At 42.6% G+C, this 23,008-nt stretch overlaps 1 protein-coding gene across 5 annotated transcripts in view; it reads right to left on the bottom strand.

Moving 5' to 3' along the window:
* st3gal2 (ST3 beta-galactoside alpha-2,3-sialyltransferase 2) overlaps positions 1-23,008 on the bottom strand; it is a 458,059-nt gene that overhangs the window by 5,525 nt on the left and 429,526 nt on the right. For all 5 annotated transcript variants that reach the window (XM_080187249.1, XM_080187247.1, XM_080187252.1 and 2 more), the window contains 3 exons: positions 22,235-22,414; positions 6,495-6,540; positions 4,380-4,499 (listed from right to left, as the gene is read on the bottom strand). In XM_080187249.1, coding sequence (XP_080043375.1) covers positions 4,380-4,499; positions 6,495-6,540; positions 22,235-22,414 — 346 coding nt within the window. The remainder of the gene's footprint in view (positions 1-4,379; positions 4,500-6,494; positions 6,541-22,234; positions 22,415-23,008) is intronic.

Genomic DNA, 23,008 nt, shown 5'->3' with positions numbered 1-23,008 from the left:
CTTTTAACAGATCCGAAGAACACACAACTCCATCCGTGGCACTGGATCTCCCCAAAGGTGTTGAGGCCAAGCACAATGGGGGTACCCTACCTCTCCAAAGGAGTACCTCCTCTTACCAGGTCTAGCTCCTCTTACCGGGTCTACTTGCACATTCCTGGGTACAAAAATCCAAACACTAGAAGCAGTGATTGAGTTAAATGGTCAGCTGCCTCGATGAATTGCACATATGTAACCATGACTTGTTCCCATTCCCACCACAGTGGAAGTGGAAAGTGCTATGTTCAGGGTGGGAATGGGAAGTGCCATGTTCAGGCTGTTCTGCCATTTTCAACATCACGGAAAGGCTGTAAAGGGTTAAGTGAGTGGGTAAAAATTTGGCAGAGGGTGCATAACGTAGGAAAATGAAAGGCTGTCCACATTGTGAGGAAGAATGGAAAAACAGAATATTATTTAAGTGGAAACAGAATGCTGCAATACAGAGGGATCTGGGTGTCCTTGTATGTGAATCACAAAAGGTTAGCATGCAGGTACAAGTAATTAAGAAAGTAAATGGAATGCTGCCCTTTATTGCAAGGGGGATGGAGTATTAAGGTAAGAAGGTCTTGTTACAATTGAACAGGGCATTAGTGAGACTGCAGCTATAGTAATATAGCAGCTCTGGTCTCCCTACTTAAGGAGGGGAATACTTGCATTGGAGGCAGCTCAGAGAATGGTGACTTGATTGATTCCTGGGCTGAAGGGGTTGACTACTGGGGAAAGATTGAGCTGGTTAGGCCTATACCCAGTGAAGTTTAGAAGAATATGAAGTGACCTAATTGAAACATAAGATTTTGAGGGGATTTAACTGGGTAGGTGCAGAGAGAATGTTTCCCTCATGAGGAAATTTAGAACTACGAGGACTGTTTCAAAATAAAGGGTTGCCCATTTAAGACTTAGATGAGGAGATAGGATGGCATGGTGACACAGTGGTTAGCACAGCTGCCTTGCAACACCATGGACGTGGATTCCCTTCTGGCCTCAGGTGACTATCTGTGTGGAGTTTGCACATTTTCCCTGTGTCTGCGTGGGTTTCCTCCGGGTGTTCCAGTTCACTTCCACACTGCACAGATGTTGATTGGCCATGTTAAATTCGCCCTTAGGGGTGACCTTACCAAAAAATTCTAAGCACCAAACAAGCATGAAAATGGAAGAGAATAAGCCGGCTGCTGAGCTGTCGGGGCACCATTGTGTAGGCACCCTGATCTCCCAGTGCTCTGTGTACAAATGAACCTGAGAGGTGGCCTGGTCATGAGGCTGATTTTGTCAGCACAATGAGGCTGATAACATCATGAGAGGTGAGAAACTGGGTACGAAACAGGTTTTTTGCCTCTCACCTGATCTTACCGGTTCACCACACTGATCGCGCCCTGAGTGTCAAGGGGATTAGAAGGATAAATACTTGGAAATATGGGCATCGGACCTGGGTGGGATCATTGTTAGTGCAGGCTCAATGGGACAAATGGCCTTCTTCTGCACTGTTGGGATTCTATGATTTTCTTTTCTCAGAGGATCATTAGTATTTGGAATTCTTTGTCCCAGAGAGCAATGGAGGCTGGGCCATTAAATATATTCAAGGTTGAATTTGACAGATTTTTGATGTACAAGGGAGTCAAGGTTTATGGAAGGCAGATAAGAAAAGCATATTGGCCAACAACTTCATGCACAGGTTCGAACAAGACTTCTTCACCGCACAGAATCTTTAACCGATGCAATACACTAGATACATAGATGACATTTTCTTCCTTTGGTCTCATGGTGAACAATCACTGAAACAACTATATGATGATATCAACAAATTCCACCCCACCATCAGACTCACCATGGACTATTCCCCAGAATCAATTGCATTCTTGGACACACGCATCTCCATCAAGGACGGTCACCTCAGCACCTCACTGTACCGCAAGCCCACAGACAATCTCACAATGCTCCACTTCTCCAGCTTCCACCCTAAACATGTTAAAGAAGCCATCCCCTACGGACAAGCCCTCGGTATACACAGGATTTGCTCAGATGAGGAGGATCAGGACAGATACCTCCAGACACTGAAAGATACCCTCATAAGAACAGGATATGGCGCTCGACTCATAGATCAACAGTTCCGATGCGCCACAGCAAAAAACCGCACCGATCTCCTCAGAAGACAAACACGGGACACGGTGAACAGAGTACCCTTCGTCGTCCAGCACTTCCCCAGAGCGGAGAAGCTACGACATCTTCTCCGGAGTCTTCAACATATCATTGATGAAGACGAACATCTCGCCAGGGCCATCCCCACACCCCCACTTCTTGCCTTCACACAACCTCAAACAGACCACTGATCGCAGCAAACTACCCAGCCTTCAGGAGAACAGTGACCACAATACCACACGACCTTGCCACAGCAACCTCTGCAAGACATGCTGGATCATCGACATGGATACCATCTTCACACGTGAGAATACCATCCACCAGGTACACGGTAAATACTCTTGCAACTCGGCCAATGTTGTCTACGTGATACGTTGCAAGAAAGGATGTCCCGAAGCATGGTACATTGGGGAGTCCATGCAGACGCTACAACAACGGATGAATGAACATCACTCGACAATCACCAGGCAAGACTGTTCTCTTCCTGTTGGCGAACACTTCAGTGGTCATGGGCATTCAGCCTCTAACCTTCGGGTAAGCATTCTCCAAGGCGGCCTTCACGACACACGACAGCGCAGAGTCACTGAGCAGAGACAGATAGCCAAGTTCCGCACACATGAGGACGGTCTCAACAGGGATCTTGGGTTCATGTCGCACTATCTGCAATCCCCGTGACTTGCCTGGGTTTGCAAAACCTCACTTACTGTACTGTCTGGAGACAATACACATCTCTTTAACCTGTGATCAGCGCTCCTTCCACTCACATTGTCGGCCACTTTAGGACTTGAACAGCAGGTTAGGTGTAAAGATTCGCATTCTAATCAGTAATCTGTAAACTGTCTGTGCTTTATATGCTCTGTCTGAGGCCAGAACTCTCCATTCACCTGAAGAAGAGGGAAACCTCAAAAGCTAGTGAGTTGACTATCAAATAAATCGGTTGGACTTAAACCTGGTGTTGTCAGACTTTTTACTGTGTTTACCCCAGTCCAACGCTGGCATATCCACATCTTGAGTAGCTCGAGCAGGCTATTTGCTCAATGGCCTACTCCTATTTTCTTTAGTCAAGGGTTCTCTTGCCTTATTTGTGTAGTGGTCCCATGTTTGAACCTTCTCTAGACACAAAGATTCTTCTTCCTGAAATCCTCAGTTAACATAGATGAGATGAAACCAGGCTGAGGAAAATGTGTCCTGATCCCTATTTTGTAGTTGCTCCCCAAGATTATTGAGATTATGAAATTACACAGTGAGGCATCATTGGTGCAAATGTGCTTTCTACATTCTGCCACCATGTGCCAGGTTTACAAGAACCAATTTTGTTTAAAATTATTTTGTTTAAAAATATTTGTTTAAAAATATAAATTCTGTGCTCAGCTTGTTAGTCTAACATGAGTTGAATTATGTGATATCACATACAGCGGCATGGGCTGTTGTCAGCTGGGTTATCTCTCTTCTTCTTGGACCCAACAGTCAAGGTTCTTGAATAAATATTCATGTGGATGCACATACAAGATAACTTTGCATTCTGTTGGGTGGCAATTTTTTTTGATTATATTGACAGTCTAAGCTGCCCAACTCCCTTATTCTGTCCCAATACACAAGGGTACATAATAGCCATGCAATGGTCTCTCTGAATGAGATTTCTGAATTTAGGGCGATAGTGCTATGGAACTGAGTATTGCTCCAATATCAGGAGAAAGTCTTTTTGACATTTCTCTCAGCTCTGAACAGGTTTGTTTTAGAGCAGGCAGTTGGTCCCAACTTTAACCCCTCTTCCTTCACCAAGCTTTCTTGTCATTTATCAACACTGCTTTGCCCATTTCTCCTTGGTTTCAGATATATTTTTCTACATGTTCTTTTTCCTTTTAAACTGTTAATACAAACAGTTACCAAACTCATACTTTCATACTTTAATGCCCTTTAGAGGGCAGAACTTCTTACCTTTCTCAGTTTTTTCTTCTTTGAACAATCTTCAGTCTTTAAAATCAAGCTTGTCATCATCTAATCTCTATCTCAACTTATAGAAAATTAGCAATTCATTTCCCCATTCAGTTTTCCCAACTGTGAAATGTGAAGCTAAGAAATGAAAGCGCGTAACAAAGAGTCTGATTAAACTTTACCCTTTCTCCAACATTAGTGGTGTTTGGCCTTCGGCCTTTCAACTTGGCCTCTCAACTGAAAGTACGGTTCCCACTTCAGGCTGCAGCACTTACCTCATCACAGATATGGAGAGCAAAAAACAGGACCAACATTCCAGTGGATGGATATCTCCCATGATGTTCTGTCCACTTGTCATGGATATACTTGAAGAATGCTGGGTTGTAGATTTGCACCTGAGTAAAGATTGGGGGTCAGAGTTTAAACAGCAATTTTTAACCAGTGAAGATCAGGGGTCAGATTTTAAACTTCAATTATTAATCAGTGTAATTACTGATAGATGAAGAGACTTCTATTTTCCAATTTTCCTTCTTGCATCTTTTGAGATCAGAGTCCTGCAGGGATATAGTTCTACACCTTGCCCAAGTGATCACTCTTCATACGTCAGGTTATTCGCCCACTCAGGCATCACAGACAAACCCAGTACTGTTGTCATGAGGCCTACACAGGCAGCACACTTTCCACTCGGGATCACTGGATCAGGAGTAGGAATCCTGGCTGGATTTCATCTCAAGCAATGCAGCATACACTGAAATCAGATCCTTCAGCACAAACTGGGGATGACTTCTAGATTGTCTAACAAAATGCTGTTGCCTGGAGCTCTTTCCTAATACACAGAAATTCAAACACAGACTTAACCATTATTTGCTACCCAGGGTTAACATCATAGAAGATTAAGGCATACAAGGAGATCATTTAGTCCATTGTGCCTGTGTCACTTGAAAAAGAGCTACCCAGCCTCATCTCTGTTTCCAGTTCTTGGACCAAAGCCTATTAGTTTGCTGCACCATCAACTGCATATCCAAACACTTTTTAAATAGGATGCAAATTTTTGCCCCATCACTAGTTCCAGATCCCCACCAACTTCTGCGCAAAAAAACTTTTCCTGAACTTTAATCCTCCTGCTAATTACTTTAAATGTAATCCCCCTTGTTATTAACCTCTTTGCAGACAGAATTAGGATCTTCTTACCCACTCTATCTAGACCAACCAATTTTATTCACCTCTATTAAAATCTCTCCTCAGCCACCTCTGTTACAAAGAAAACATAAGATGACTGATACTGTGCCTCAGAACTTTTCCAATAATTTTCCCACCACCGAGGTCAAGCTGCTGATCTGTAATTACCTGGTTTATCCCTTTCTGCCTTTAATAAGAACATAAGAAATAGGAGCAGGAGTAGGCCATCCAGCCCTTCGAGCCTGCCCCGCCATTCAATAAGATCATGGCTGATCTGTCGCTGCTCAGTTCCACTTTCCCGCCCTCTCCCCATAACCCTTAATCCCCTCTCCTATCAAAAACCCATCAACCCGCGTCTTAAAAATATTTAGCGAGGCAGCCTCCACCACTTCAACGGGCAGAGAATTCCAGAGATTCGCCACCCTTTGAGTGAAGAAGTTCCTCCTCAACTCCGTTCTAAACCGCCCCCCTTTTATCTTGAGGCTGTGCCCCCTAGTCCTATTGTCTTTTTTGAGCGGGAAGAGTCTTTCCACCTCTATCCTATCCATCCCATTCATCATCTTATACGTCTCAATGAGATCTCCTCTCATTCTTCTAAACTCTAACGAGTACAAGCCCAGTTTATTCAGCCTCTCCTCATAACTCAACCCCCTCAACTCCGGTATCAGCCTAGTAAACCTCCTCTGCACTCCCTCCAAGGCCAAAATATCTTTGCGCAGGTGCGGCGCCCAAAAATGCACACAGTACTCCAGTTGCGGCCTCACCAATGCCCTATACAGCTGCAGCAACAATATAAACAATGGTACAACAGTAGTCCGTTAGTCTCCAGTACCACGCCTACGAGAGCATTTGGAAATAACTGTCAGAATTTCCACCATTTCCTCCCTTGTTTCTTTTAACAACCTGGATACATGTAACTCCAGCCTGACGATTAATCTATTTTCAAAGATGTTACATTTCATATTTTCTGCTTCACTATGTTTATCCCACTGTTTCATACTCTTCCTTTTTAACTATAATATTTGCATTGTCCTTCTTTTCTGAAGCCAATATTAGATAGACAAAACCTGATTTTGAAACTTTCTGTGCTGATATCACTCATTTGGGTAAAGTTTGGAGACTCAAAACCTTTCAGTAATTGCCTCCAGTGGCACCTTACTTTTTTGTCATCCAATGGTTGAATAAAATGTCAATTCTGGGATCTAACTCACCTTGTCTTTATCCACTCGAAGGAACTGTTTGACGGGTGCATAGGTGCTGCAAATAAAAAAAGACACCGACAGGTCAAGAGAAGTTGAATCTGAGACTCTAAAAAAATTAATTTTTATTAAAGTCAATTTCCACACAATTTTCATCCTCCTATAGGTGCTGACTGTTGTTGGGGCTGTTCTGCTGGAACAGACAGTTCACTAAAATCTCACTCAAGTGGCCATTCTTCATATTTGGGCTGAGACAATGAATGCCAGTAGGATGTTTGACTGTGGATGACATCACAGGCAAGTTCAATTTGCTCTTCACCAGTGTTTCCTAGCTCAGGATACTCAGCGCTGACTGGCGATGGAACTTGTGCTTCTCCGATCTATATGACTCAGTGCTATATGCATCAGGTCAATGGGAGGAAGCATTGTACCAATGCCAAAATATTACTTTATTTGATAGTAAACTCACTAGCTTTCGAGGTTACCCTCTTCGTCAGGTGAAAGCTAGTGAGTTTACTATCAAATAAATCGGTTGGACTTAAACCTGGTGTTGTCAGACTTTTTACTGTGTTTATCCCAGTCCAACGCCGGCATATCCACATCAAAAATATTACTTACCAGTGAAACAGAAAGAATGGAAGATTTCCAGCTCTAATCAAATAGGTACCCAAAGAAAACCAGCAGCGTGAACGGAGAGTACCATTAGGGTTAGAACTCTTGTGGAGAAACCATATGAGAGTCACAAATAGCAATTAAAGCATATAGGTCCCTAGTGATAGTGATTCTGAATCATTCAGTCTAGATTTTAAGTGAATTTAAATCGAATTTATGATCTGTTCTCTTGTGATCTCTCCCCCTCTCCTCTCCACTCCACTCCAATGCTAATTATTTAAGGATAGTGTCTCAGGCTGAAAGTAGCCTTCTTGTAAGAGGTCATTCCTCCTCTGTGAATGTAGCCTGTCAACTGTTAGTGTGGTGCTCCACCTCATTGTTCCCATACCTAACAATTGGACCAATGAATGCAATCCCCATGTCCTCACTGTTGCAGTAGCCTATATAACCACAACTTGGGGTCCATGTCTTTAACTCAACAGCGTCATTTTCTGCTCATGTTCATGGGCTGGCAAGGGGAAAGGACTGTTAAGAGATAGGATTTTGGTGTTGGCAGTTAATCAAATTCTTGAACATATCTGTCTGTTTTGTGTCATATATGAACTCATTCATAAATATGCAAATTATGTATTTAGAATGTAGAATTGAGGCATTTAAGCTGAAATATTCAGGATATGATTTGTGAAGCAACATAAAGTGTAACATACAAATTTATAAGTGTAATACTTTAATGTTAATTATACTGTGGGATCTATTGTCTTGTGTGAGAGAAGACAATATTCATGAGACTAATATTTACACACCTGTAAGCACAATTACTGTCCTCCATTTTCTTACCGCTTCTCCTCAGGCACTGAATCTGGATGGACAACAACCCTCAAGTAGTTTACTTAAATGGTCTTGAATTATAGAAGACCCTAGACCATGAATTCTGATCAGCTATTTGATCTTGTAAGCATCACAGTTCATTGTGCTTACATTAGGTTTACACATAAGCGCTTTCCAGAATTTCTCAATAACTATCGGCAGCAGAAATCCTAGCTGATTTACTTCTCCTTTTGTAGAACTCAAACTGCTGCCAAACTAATATAAACCAATTTGACTACTGTGGCTTTGTGGATGGTGCACCTGTCCATTAAGTTTCATGTTGAAAGTTTAAACTGAAGGCAGCCATTTAGCCTTTTACTGAAATGATTTGAGGTTTCACTGGTGTTACAAGTGAACTGGTAAAAAGTAAGCAGACTAAGCGAGCGAAATAAAACTGTCCATGCATTCAATCATAATATTGGCATCACATGCTACATTTATGATTTAGCACGGTCACTTTTATTTTAATTGCATATATATAATTGCACAGACTTTTACAGCACAGAAGCAGCTTCTTCAGCCCAACTGATCAAAGCCAATGTTTATGCTCACACAAACCTCCTCCCACCCTGTCAACATAACATACTAAATACTCTCTCATGTACTTAACCAGCTTCCCCTTAAATGTATCTTTGCTATTCATCTCAGATACTCCACGAATAACTTGTTACTACATTTTGGGTCAATAAGTTGTTGATAAGAAATTTATTTGCTATTTTTTCTTTTATGCTGATGGAATTGAAAATCCTTCAGGTTAGCAAATGCCCTCTTGTCTCAGTCTAGTGAAAAAATAATTCTCTATCTACCCTATTAATTCTTTCCAAAGTCTAAAAGTTCCCAATTAAATCACGCCTCAATCATCTATATTCCAGTGAATACAAGTCTAGTTTAAGTAAGCTTCTCATAATCCAACCCCAAAGTAACATTCTAGTGAATTTGCACCACACTTATTCCAAGGTAACTATATTCTTTTTAAGATGCAATGCTGGTAACTGTGCAGTGCTCCAGATAAGATCTAACTGGGATTTTGCATAGATGTAGCAAAACTTAAACCCCTTTAAATTGTAATCTTTAAGGACTAACATTCCATTGTCTTTTTAATTAATTTTTATACTAATATCCTTTGATTGCCTTCATCCCGAATATAGAAACATAGAAACACAGTACTGCCAATTTCATTATTCAGTTCAGTTTTAAAGAGCAGGGTTAACTGTGAACTGAATGAATCATTCACATCAACTTTTAGCAGAGGGGCAGTAAATTCTGCTCTAATGGAAGAGGAAACAGCGGCTGATTGCTCTAATATAATTAATGTTCTTTGAGGAATAGTCAGATTAATGTCGCTAATAAAAAAGTCTGCATACAGTTTGAATTGAGAAATCAATTTTTTAAAATATGGGAGCATTGCAGAATATGAAGTGCTTGTTAAAGAAATTACAAACTGTTTGTTTTTACATTGTATCTGACAGATACTCAGTGGGGAGCCAAGAACCTTCACAGATGATGAAGTACATGGAGATTACTAGCATTTCAGTGCAGATCAATGAAGCCATGCTCTGAGTTTTCAGAGATAATTAGACAAATAATGCCCCCCTCCTTCCCAAACAGGGAAATATGAAGATACCTTACCCCTTCTCCATGCCTCGGTGGAGTTCAGCTAACTGAAAAGGCCAGGAACAGAGCTTAAGAATTTTTCGTGCCGGTCAGTGTTTCACCACTAAATGAGTGGAAATAAGGGGTAACAGATTGGTTTTACTTAGGGCTGCAATCCATCAGCAGCAACATGTAGGGCAATCTTTCTTGGGCACCACTCCTGCCAATTTTTCAAATTGGTTTCATTTAGCATGAGATCCTAGGGCTTGAAAAACAAAGTGCTGCCACCAGCAGGAAAACCAGGGCCTCATCCACCTTTTACATGTAAAAACATGCGTAATGGCTGGCCCGCCTTCACGGACATCTAGGCACCATTTTTAAAGGGGTCCAATGTGGCAATGACATCCACGATTGTCAGGATATAAACCAAAGCTCACCCGTGCAGATCCTGCTGGTAGCTGGGTGAATGGTGGGGGAATTTGAATTAGGCTTCAAGCCCGCTAATTACTTTTAAATAATGAGGCCCGTTCCTTAATTGTCGGGTTCTTGTCTGCTCTGGGCTGGGAATAGCGTAAAGAAATCTCATAATACCAGCTTAAAATCCAACAAGTTTATTTGTAGCAAACGCCCCAAGCTTTTGGAACACGTTGATCCTTCATCAGGTGGGTGGGAGTTGTCTGGCATAAGGACCTCTACCTTGCAGAGGCTGAGCGACATTTCTCAAATGCTTCCTCCTACCTCTTCTGGACCATGATCCGACCAATGAACATCAAGCCACTGTTTCCAGGACTGTCAGTGACCTCATCTCTTCTGGAGATCTTCCATCCACAGCCTCCAATGTCATAGCCTTCCAACCCCGGACAGTCTGCTTCTACCACCTTCCTAAAATCCACAAACAGGACTGCCCTGGTAGGCCCATCGTGTCAGCTTGTTTCTGCCCCACCGAACTCATTTCCACCTATATTGAATCCATTCTCTTGTCCAGTCCCTTCCCACCTATATCCATGATTCCTCTGATGCCTTATGCCATATCAATGACTTTCAGTTCCCTAGGCCAAACCGCCTCATCCACACCATAGATGTCCAATCCCTCTATACCTCCATTCCCCACCAGGCTGGCCTCAAAGCCTTTCACTTTTTCCTCGGAACAGAGGCCTGAACAATCCCCATCCACCATCCCTCTCCTCCGTCTGTCTGAACTGGTTCTCTCACTCAACAGTTTCTCCTTTAAGTTGGCTCACTTCCTCCAAATAAATGGTGTGGCTATGGGCATCTGTGTGGGTCCTGGTTATGCCTATCTCTTTAGGGGTTGTGGAGCATTTACTATTCCAGTGCTACTCTGTCCCTCTTCTACAACTCCTTTATTGATACATCGACGACTATTTTGTTGCCACTTCTGGACCTGGAAAATAGTTATCAATTTTGCTTCCAATTTCCATCCCTCTATCACCTTCACATGGTTCAACTCTGACACTCCTTTTCTTTTCCTTGACCTCTCTGTCTCCACTCCTGGTAATAAACCGCCCACTAGCATCCCCTACAAACCCACTGACTCCCACAACTACTTGACTACTGATCTTCATATCCTACATCCTGTAAGGACGCCATTCCTTTCGCTCAGTTCCTTCACCTCCACTGCATCTGTTCTGATGATGCCACTTTCCAAACTAGTGCAGCTGATAGGTCTTCCATCTTCCTCAATCATGGTTTTCAACTCACTGCGGTTGACAGGGTCTTCAACTGCGTCCAATCCATCCTGCAGCTCTCTCCCCCTCCCACCCTCTCAGAATCTGGATAGGTCCCCTCGTCCTCACTTATCATTCCATCAGTCTCCATATTCATAGGATCATCCTCCGTTATTTCCACCAACTCTAGCACGATTCCACCAATCAACACATCTGCTCCCTCCCGTTAGCATTCCACACAGACCACTCTCTCCCGGACACTCCTCCATCACACCCAACACCTCAACCCCTGCCCACAGCACTTCCCACGTAGTCGTAAAGGTGCAATACTGCCTTTTACCTCCTCTCTACTCACTGTCCAAGGTCTTAAACGCCCCTTTCAAATGAAGGAGAACTTCACCTGCACCTCCTTCAATCTGGTCTATTGCATCTGCTGCATGCAATGCAATCTACTCTATATTGGACAGACCAAACACAGACCGGGTGACTGCTTTGCTGAGAATCTTTGGTCTGCCCACAAGCAGGACACAGACCTTCCTGTCGCTTGCTACTTCAACACACCATCCTGTTTTCCTGCCTGTTGCAATGTTTCAGCAAACCCCAACACAAAGTGGAGGAACAGCACCTCATCTTCCGATTAGGCACTTACTGTAACACAGTAAGGTGTTTTCTCACCTGCAAAGGTTTTCTTCAAGAGACTCATTTGCTCACTTCAGATCATTTTAGACTCGGGACCAAATGGGCGGGGCAGATCTTTCACTGCAAATTTCACTCTAAGTTGTGGGATGCTGCAATTTTAATTCACAAAATACCCCATTTCACATGCATTGCAGATCCTAATGCAGTCGTACAATTGTATCATATATTCATTGAACAAGTAATTCTGGCCACCCTGTATGCACCTAACTGGAATGCTGTTCAGTTTTTTCCCCAACTTTTTCTCCTCTTTGCTTAACTTCTCACTCATCATCTGATTCTGGGTTGGGATTTCAATTGCATTTTAAATCCTTCTCTTGATCATTCTAAAACTGGTTCATGCTCTTATGCTAGCTAGATTGGCCTCTGTTATTAATTCCTTTCTACTACTTTACAAGGTTACAGATCCTCTGCGTTTTCCTTTCCCTACAGCAAGAATTTTTTCTTTCTTCTCTTATTCAAGAACAGATGTTTTTTCTTTTGGATAGTAAACTTTCACTTTTAGACTCCAGTGAATATCATAGCATTGTTATATTAGACCCCCTATTAATGAAACTATGATTTCCTGAAAATGTGCTCCCTCAATGTACTTGGAGTTTTGATCCTGTGCTTTTCTTGGGTGAAGAATTTATTAAATTTGTCACCTCCCAGATTGATTTGTTCTTAGACAACAATATGGCCTCTGATGTAACTGTATCCATTCTTTGGCAATGAGTGAAGGTTTGTGTCCGTGGTCAGATCATTTCATACGCTGCAAGGATCAACAAGCAGCATTTAAACCACCTATCTGAAATAGGTGAACTTATACTACAGTTTGACATGCAGTTTCTGCTCTAACTCCTGAATTTGAAAAGGAAATACTCTAATTACAGACAGCATTTGATCTTTTATCCAGACTAAGCAGCTTTTCTGAAATCAAGACATTATTATTGGCATGATGAAAAAGCCAAAATGCTCTCATACCAACTTTGGAAGTCAGTGACCTCTAATCTGAACATGGAAATTTGCACTGAATCTGGTACTTCTACACTAAATCCCAAGCATATAAACAAGCAATGAAAAACTTTCTATTCTACCCTATTTTCCTCTGAGGCAGCAGACAATTCTAGTTTTCATTCATTTTTTGACAAGCTTGATATTCCAACTTTGTGCCCTGTGAATAGGTCTAGGTTAGATAATCCCCTCTCCACTCCAGAGGTAGATCAAGCCATCAAGGCACGACATAGTTGTAAAGTTCCAGCACTTGATGATTTTTCTGCTGATTTTGAAAAAAAAATTCTCCTCTCATTTATCTCCCCTGTTTAGCTTCATCTTCCCAGAATTGCTTTCTCATGGTAAGTTTCTTTTAAATCAGGCAAACTTCTCATCATTGCTGCAAAAGGGTAAGGTCCCCTCCTGAGTGATACTCCTATCGCTCTATGTCTCTGCTAAAAATGGATTATAAGTTACTAGCCAAAGTTCTTGCCCTCTGTTTGAAGCCTATTGTGTCAACTATTGTCTCTCCTGATTAATCTGGTGTCTATTTAATATTATTTATTCTAAGGCTCCACTCCTTCCGGAAGTTATAATTTCCTCAGAAGTTGAAAAAAATTCAACCTTGTGGAATGGGGCTCTTAATTCAGTTTTAGAAAAAATTAGTTTTGATCTAGTTTTATCTCATGGATTAAAATGTTATAATCATCACCTGTAGCTTCAATCCGTATTAATCTTTACTACTCATGGGGGAGGCACGGTAGCACACTGATTAGCACTGCTGCTTCACAGCTCCAGGGACCTGGGTTTGATTCCCAGCTTGGGTCACTGTCTGTGTAGAGTTTGCACATTCTCCTCGTGTTTGTGTGGGTTTCCCCCGGGTGCTCTGGTTTCCTCCCACAGTCTAAAGATGCGCTGGTTAGGTTGATTGGCTGTGCTAAAATCGCCCTTAGTGTCCTGAGATGCATAGGTTAGAGGGATTAGTGTGTAAATATGTAGGGATGTGAGGGTAGGGCCTGGGTGGGATTGTGGTCGGTGCAGACTCGATGGGCCGAATGGCCTCTTTGTGTACTGTAGGGATTCTAAGTCAAAACTGACAAATTCTAAGTCAGATTCTAAGTCAAAACTCTGCCTAATTTCCCCTCCACACTCACCAGACAGGGTTGTCCTTTATCCCACTTCTTGTTGATATTACTATTGAACTACTTGTGTTCTTTCAATCTTATAAGGTTGTCATTAGCATAAAACAAGTGATTTATGTCTTAAAGTCTCTTTTTATGCTGATGATCTTTTGTTGTACATATTAGACCCTTTTGTGTCAATACCCAATGTTCTTGACACTGCTTCAGTTTAGGAAGTTTTGAACTAAATTTTGAAAAAGTTTGCTTTTACTGATTAATTCTTACGATATACTCCTCTTTAATTTGGCTTCTAAAATTTTACTTAGAATCATAGAATCCCTACAGAGTAGAATGAGGCTATTTGGCCCATTGAGTCCACCAGTTCTCCGAAAGAACACCTCAATCCAGACCCTCCCCTCTGACCTATCCCTGTATTCCCACACATTGTACCATGGCTAACCCACTTAACCTACACATCTTGGGACAGTAATGGCCAGTCCACCAAACCTGCACATCTTTGGACTGTGGAGGAAACTCACACAGACACAGGGAGAATGTGCAAACTCCAAACAGATCGTCATCCAAGTCCGGAATTGAACCCTGGTCTCTGGTGTTGTGAGGCAGCAGTGCTAACCATCTTACCACCATATTGCCCACTTCCTTGGGAATATCTTTGAGGTGTGATTTTCAATGATTTTTGAGACCTTTATTAAAACGCAGGAATTTTCCCATTGGTCAACGCTGTCCCTTTTGCTTGCTGGTGCTATCGATTGTGTCAAAATAATGACTTTACATACATTTATTTACTTACATCAGATTTTCCTATTTTTATTAAAACATTTACAAAAAAATCTCTTGACCAATTGATTTCCTCTTTTGCTTGGAATAAAAAACATACTGAAATTCATCATATCTTTTTGGAAAGACCAACATTTCAAGGAGGTCTTACTTTTCCAGATTTTTTGCATTATTATTGGTCTGCCAGTAGTCCTAAACTTATCAATTGGGTTCATTTATTTTTTGGTAATAACAGTCCTGCTGGGAAAACTACAGAACATTACTCTTGCCTCTGTCCGTCTTGTTTCCTTATTATGTTCACAGTTACTGCTTTGTATGAATCGCTATACACAAAATAGCATTGTGTTCAGCTTACATCTGGTTCAAATTCAGAAACCACTTCTCTCTATTCCCATCCATTCTAATCAATTTTTTTCCACCTTCTCTAATTGATTCGGCCTTCCACCTTTGGTCCAGATTTGATTTGAAATCCTTTAAAGACCTTTTTCTCTGAATACATTTACTTCCTTTGATTATCTAGTAAGGGAGCATGCTGTGTCCAAGTCTCAATTTTTTTGGTACCTGCAGATTTGTAGTTTTGCCAGTAAATGTTTTGCTTTCTTTCCTCTTCATCTCCTGACAGTCTCATTTACCTTTGTTTAGTTGTTAATCCCATTTTAAAGGGCTCTGTTTCACTCATTTATAACATTATTTAAAAGTTCTTTCATCCACCTTTGGCTAACATTAAGGCATCTTGGGACCGAGACTTAAATACCCAACTTTTCGGCAGTCCATTGTGGCCGATTCTCTTTGGAGTGCGTTTGTTGTCATTGTGGATTAGACGTGGTCTGCTTCAGTTTAATGTTCTTCATTGGTTCTACCTTTTGAGGGCTAGGCTTGCTTGGATACACTCTGGACTGGATCTTGCCTGTGCGAGATGTCATTTGGCTCCTACAATACTGTTTCATATGTTTTGGTCATGTCCAAGGCTGGTTATTTTCTGGTTCTCTGTGTTCTCAGCTTCTTCATACATGTGTGGCAAATCTATTGATAATGACCTATTGATATTAATCTATTGATTTTGGTGTTACAGGTAATGTATTAGCATGGATAGAGGATTGGTTAACTAACAGAAAGTAAAGAGCGAGGGTAAATGGGTTTTTTCTGGTTGGCGACCAGTAACTAGTGGTGTGCCTCAGGGACCGCAATTGTTTATGATTTACATAGATGATATGGAGTTGGGGACCAAGTGTAGTGTGTCAAAATTCACAGATGACACTAAGATGAATGGCAGAGCAAAGTGTGCAGAAGATGCTGAAAGTCTGCAAAGGGATAAAGATAGTCTGAGTGAGTGAGCGAGGTCTGGCAGATGGAGTACAATGTTGGTAAATGTGAAGTCATCCATTTTGGTAGGAACAAGAGCAAAACGTGCAGACCGACCTGGGTATCCTTGTGCAAGAATCACAAAGACTTGATTTGCAGGTCCAATAGGTAATTAAGAAGGCAAATGGAATTTTGTCCTTCATCGCTAGAAGGATGGAATTTAAAAACAGCGAGATTACTTGCAGCTGTACAAGGGTGCTGGTGAGGCCACACCTGGAGAACTGTGTACAGTTTTGGTCTCCTTACTTGAAAAAGGATATACTGGCATTGGAGAGGGCGCAGAGGAGATTCACTAGGTTGACTCCAGAGTTGAGAGGATTGGCTTATGAGGAGAGAGTGAATAGACTGGGGCTATACCCATTGGAATTTAGAAGAATGACAGGAGATCTTATAGGAACATATAAGATTATGGAGGGAATAGATAAGATAGAAGCAGGGAAGTTGTTTCCACTGGCAGGTGTAACTACAACTAGGGGGCATAGCCTCAAAATAAGGGGTAGCAGATTTAGGACTGAGTTGAGGAGGAACTTCTTCACACAAAGGGTTGTGAATCTGTGGAATTCCCTGCCCAGTGAAGCAGTTGAAGCTACCTCATTGAATGTTTTTAAGGCAAGGATAGATACATTTTTGAACAGTAAAGGAATTAAGAGTTGTGGTGAGCAAGTGGGTAAGTGGAACTGAGTGCCCAAAAAGATCAGCCATGATCTTATTGAATGGCAGGGTAGACATGAGGGGCCAGTGCTTATGTTTTTATTAACCCAATTATTGACATTTTTGTGGGAACCCCTAACAAGCCAGCTGTAGGTCACCATGAATCAGATGCATTGGTCATTGCCTCATTGTTTTATTCAGTTGGAAAACCAACTCAGGACCAGAGCATCCAATACGATGTCAGTAACTCAGGGAGAACCCTCCCATGCCTGCTGAGACATCCTTCCAATCTTCCACAATTATTTTTCATCAGCCACAATTTCACGTGTGCATCCTCTCTTCAGTGGTAGAGGGCTTTCAAGAGGAACAGGCTACCTGGAGCACATGATCACCAAATAACACTGCAATGCCCCCTTGTTGTGTAGGCATCATAGAAAGCAACACAGCAGAGAAAGTTTTGCTTGGCCCAATGCTACTATCAGTCAATGGGATGGGTAAATGAAAATTGCGTCTTGCCCATCTCAATTCGAATGGGTGGGAGGTAGGTCACAAATCACTACCACGAAAACCAGGGCAGACCAAATTAGCCCATTGTGTTTAAGATTGGTCAGCTGAAAATGCAAGTAAGTATAAAGGATACTGATAGATACAAGCATGGTTCAGATACAAAGAGGAGTCTGAAATTGATAAATGGTTTCATATTAATAATGGTTGTAATAGAATTTATATACGGAGGAATCCCCAGCTAAATGAAGGGAGAGGACAGTTAAATCCATGGATGGCCCAGAAGGAAGCTAATTCCCTGCCAAGTGAGATAAAGAGTTCAGCTAGTCCGTTCTGGTTTCTACTCCAATAGAAGCTAGAAATACTGTAAACAAACGAGGATGAAGTCAGAAGTGTATGTGTTCATTCATTGTCAATTTCTAAATCCAATTGCTACTTAATTGTCAATTACTAGCTAATTGTCAACTGCAAGTGTAAACAGTCACAATTTCTTTATAGATCATTTTGCAGCACTGTTTCTGGTTGCTACAATCAGAACAGAACAGGTCATGGCTATGCCCACTGTTCCCACTCATGTGCCAACAAAGAGAGCGGACTGATATCTTTAGGTGCTGGAGTGTGGCAACTAGGGGAATTTCACTGTAACTTCATTGCAGTGTTAATGTAAGCCTTACTTGTGATAAATAAACTTAAACTTAGATAAAACAAACATTAATGTTTTAATTGCTCTTCTGAGCGCACACACAACACACAATGCTTCTGGCCCCAGTCCTGTGGCTGAAGCTGATTATAAATAATTTATTCAGGCATTGGAAGTATGTATAAAGGAGAACAATTTTAAAATAAATCAGATCATTGCCAGATCCCTAACAGTTCACTATTTAAGTCAAAATGCTAGAGAAAAGTAGTGTTAATTCAGGATTGTCATTGGTTTTATTAGGAAACCATGATAATTACCTTCTCATGATTCTATGTGAGAGTAAGAGGGTGGCAGTACAAAAAGTTCAGGAAATTATGACATGGTACATATCATCTAATCCATCATTTCCTCTTTCGTTGTGCCTTCTGATGCAGATACCTTGTTACATTAGTACAAGTCTCCAGGAAATACTGGGTCAACATTTGAATAATGAAGATCCTGCTTGTTTCAGGTCAGGTTAATTTGATCTAACTTCATCTATGTGTACCTCTTAAAGCAGGTAAGTATAACAATGTTTAAATGCAACTTTAAAACATCTTTTTAGTGCTGGAATATTTATTGGCAGGTTAACAGCAATCTCCAATGAAGCTAAATTCTCAGTTCTAATTTTGACACTTGAAAACTTTTCCTGCAGTCCTATGAGGAGTGAGGTTTGCAAGAAAGTGTGCTGTTTTAAAAGCTAGTAATGTGTACACAAGTAATAGAAGACATCACCCCTAAGCAGTGAATAATTCAGGGTGACAATGACATTTCCTCCTCCCACTCACTGCATACAAAATCTGAATATGTCCATCAATACGTACAAAAGCGATACATGTGAGTTTGACAGACCATTAGCTACACAGGGAACATCCAACTTGAGATCAATTTGCTTATTATGCACAGAGAAAATACTCCTATATTGACCCTTGGAGTTATAGGCCTTTTTAACATCATACACTGATCTCTGGGGGACAATCCTGCTGGTTGATGGGTGAGACGAGTTGGTAGAATTGTGAGAGGTGAAGAAGATATCAGGTTTGTGCCCAGTTTCTTGCCTCTTGCGATCTTACTTGGCCCGGATTTCAGGTGTGATCAGCCTTGCGCCCAGGAAGAGTGCAAGGCTGATTATAATACTTAAATCAATATAAACACTAGTGATCCCGGGATATAATTGTCTGAGCTCATTTGCCTTAGCGGTGAAGGTCCTCACTAGCAGGGATCATATATAGTCCCCATCAATGGAGACTGGCAAGACCATCACTTGATGTGATGGTCTTGCCAGTAAGACTAGACGCCATTGAGGGCTCCCGGGAGATCGAGGGTGCAAGGGGAATGTCTCTTGGACAGTGCCATCCTGACACCCTGACACTGCTCACTGAGCACTTAGTGCCAACCAGGGGCTGAGCCTAAGGGGAGGGGCCTAAACAGAAGTAGATGGGGCTGTGAGGGGAGCTGCGCACTCTGCAACCAGCAATCGATCGGATGGGGGATGCGATCAGCTGGGCCAGGGATGTGCGCAATTGGCCAGGAGGTGAATGGGGGCAATATTAAAAGGGGGGGGGAAGGAGGGTGATCAACCAGGGAGCCCAGCAATCATGGCGGGGGGGGGGGTAACGGGGAGAGATGATTGACAGATCTGTGCACGTGTGATTATGCCCTCCAGCAAGAGCAGCCAACATTCCGGGGAGTGTAGGCCCTGCCCCTTCCCCCCTCCCTCTACTGGCAGGAATCAGATGGTGCAAAAAAAATGCAAGATTTCATTTGCGGCCTCACGAATAAAAAAGGAACTTTCCCGTTTTCATGGTCTTTCGACATTTAGAATTTTTGGTAAGATTGCCCTCCCTAGTATTTACAGTCACTATTAACATTCACAATTTTGATACCCAGTGGGAGATTTTACCAGCTTGGTCATGCTGGTTGATTGGTGTAGTGAGGTGGTGAGATTGGGCATGAGGCAAAGATTCAGGTTTGCTTCCGGTTTCTTGCATCTCACAATGTTACTGGCCCCATTGTGCTGGTTAAATTTAAATATTCATTTGCTGATTTCAATGTAATTAATGAATCCTGAGGCAATTGTCCAGCTTACTTGAACTTACCTGCTCGCTGGTGGAGGTCCTCACCAGGAAATACCATGTATGGCCCCACCAGCAGGGACCTGTCACGATGGCCTCATCAGTGGGTCTGGAGGCCATTGAAGCCCCTGGGTGTTTTGGTCAGGGCCTGACAGTGCCAGCCTGACACCCTAACAATATGCACACCTGGCACCATAATTGTGCCAGGGCTGTACCAACAGGGTGGACCCTAAAGGGGGTGGGGCAATAACAGGAGGGAGACAAGGAGGGGAATTCTGCAGGGGGTGGAGGGAGCTCTGCAGGTATGATGATGAATGGGAGAACTCTGCAGATGGTTGGTGATTGGCAGAGGGCGGGAGCAGAGAGCTCTGCAGGGGTTGTGATTATGTGGATGTATCGGCGTTGGACTGGGGTAAACACAGTAAAAAGTCTGACAACACCAGGTTTTAGTCCAACTGATTTATTTGATAGTAAACTCACAAGCTTTCGAGGGGACTCCCTCTTCATCAGGTGAATGGAATCCATTCACCTGACGAAGAGGGAGTCTCCTCAAAAGCTTGTGAGTTTACTATCAAATAAATCGGTTGGACTAAAACCTGGTGTTGTCAGACTTTTTACGGGGTTGTGATTGGCAGGAGGGAACTCTGCAAAAAGAGGGTGATCGACATGAGGTGGGTGGGGAGGTGTGGGATGGTACAGAGAGCCTGGCATGAGGTTGCAGAACAATTGGCAGGGGAACATAAGAACATAAGAACATAAGAAATAGGAGCAGGAGTAGGCCATCTAGCCCTTCGAGCCTGCCCCGCCATTCAATAAGATCATGGCTGATCTGTTGTGGCTCAGTTCCACTTTCCCGCCCTCTCCCCATAACCCTTAATCCCCTCTCTTATCAAGAACCCATCAACCCGCTTCTTAAAAATATTCAGCGAGGCAGCCTCCACCACTTCAACGGGCAGAGAATTCCAGAGATTCACCACCCTTTGAGTGAAGAAGTTCCTCCTCAACTCCGTTCTAAACCGCCTCCCCTTTATCTTGAGGCTGTGCCCCCTAGTCCTACTGTCTTTTTTGAGCGGGAAGAGTCTCTCCACCTCTATCCTATCCATCCCATTCATCATCTTATACGTCTCAATGAGATCTCCCCTCATTCTTCTAAACTCTAACGAGTACAAGCCTAGTTTATTCAGCCTCTCCTCATAGCTCAACCCCCTCAACTCCGGTATCAGCCTAGTAAACCTCCTCTGCACTCCCTCCAGGGCCAAAATATCCTTGCACAGGTGCGGCGCCCAAAACTGCACACAGTACTCCAGCTGCGGCCTCACCAATGCCCTATACAGCTGCAGCAAGACCTCCCTACTTTTATATTCAATCCCCCTCACTATGAAGGCCAGCATCCCATTCGCCTTCCTGACCACCTGCTGCACCTGCAAGCTGGGTTTTTGCGACTCATGCACAAGGACCCCGAGGTCCCTCTGCACCGTCGCCTGCTGCAGTTTTTCGCCACGTAAGTAATAGTCCTTCCTACCATTCTTCCTACCAAAGTGGACCACCTCACACTTGCCAACATTAAATTCCATTTGCCATTTCCTGGCCCATTCGCCCAGCCTATCTAGATCCTTCTGCAGACTCTCCACACCCTCCGCACTATTTGAGTTGCCAATGTCCATGGCGTGGGGGTTTGGGGGGAGGGGGTGATTTTCCAGTACACAAGAGACCTGGGCCTCTGCACAATGATGGTCCAACTGCTCCGTGGCTAAGGCTCCACACCCCTTTACTGGTAGATATTGCGATTCTGTGCAAAATAGTGACAGAGCGTTAAAAGATTGCATTTTCAAACTCATCCAAAAAAAGTTCTGAAATTCTCCTGTTTTCTCGCTCGTTTGGCACTTAGATATTTTTTGGGAAGATCTCACCCAATATCTAATTATCAATATCATTATAGATCATCCAAACTGGAATTGTGTCTGAGGAGAGGGCTTTGAGATGCGTACCATTATGGTGAAACACTGATCCAAGTCTGTCACTGGTTGTTGTAATGGCTGGTTTGCAAAACTTTGGTACTGAGAGACCAGATGGACTCAGTGACAAGTGCAAATGCATATGCTGAAAAGCAAGTCAGAAAGTTTAGAGCTGTACTTACAATCTGATCTCACCCATTGACAGAGCGCTGGTGATCCATAAAAGGTCCAAAGTCTTAAACGGAACCAAGACAAAGCTGATGTTTGCTGGGAGATTTTTTGCACTTTCTGGGTACATGAAATGGTGTGTCGTGCGGCTGCCCACATCTGCTTCAAAGCCGATTGTTGGAGCTTGGTTCATTCTGTAATAGATGGGCACTTTGAGTTTACTAACAATAACCAGAAAACCACTCTCAAATGTTCTTTAAATATAAACCAGGGGAAATACTCAAGATGAAGTTAGATTAACACAAAATGATCCACATGAAAGTCATATCAAACCTACTATCATGAAAACTTCCAGCTGCGAAGTCTGTTTTGAATCAAGCTTGGGCTCATAAGTAGCAAGTAACATCTGTGCCACATAAGTGCCAGGCAATGAACAACGCTTAATTGACCACCATCAACAACCTGGGGCTCATCATTGACCAGAAATGTAACTAGACCAACCACATAAGTACTGCAGCTACAAGAGCAGATCAGAGGCTGGGAATTCTGTGGTGAGTGATCCCCTTCTGATTCCCTAAAGCCTGTCCATCTACAAGTCAGGAGTGTGATGGCATACTCTCCACTTGTCTGGATATGTGCAGCTCCAACAATGTTCAAGAAGCTCGACACCATCAAGGATAAAGCAGTTTGCTTGATCAACACCTCATTCACCATCATAAACATTCACTCTTTCCATCATTGTCGCAAAGTCGAGTACGAATTCCAGTTGGACAAAGTGCTTGAGGCCT

The sequence above is a fragment of the Carcharhinus amblyrhynchos genome, chromosome 4 (genome assembly GCF_965287045.1).
Source record: "Carcharhinus amblyrhynchos chromosome 4, sCarAmb.v2.hapA, whole genome shotgun sequence".
NCBI classification, from domain to species: Eukaryota; Metazoa; Chordata; class Chondrichthyes; order Carcharhiniformes; family Carcharhinidae; genus Carcharhinus; species Carcharhinus amblyrhynchos.
Note: the sequence above shows the minus strand (reverse complement) of the source record. Positions and strands in the feature narration are given on the sequence as shown.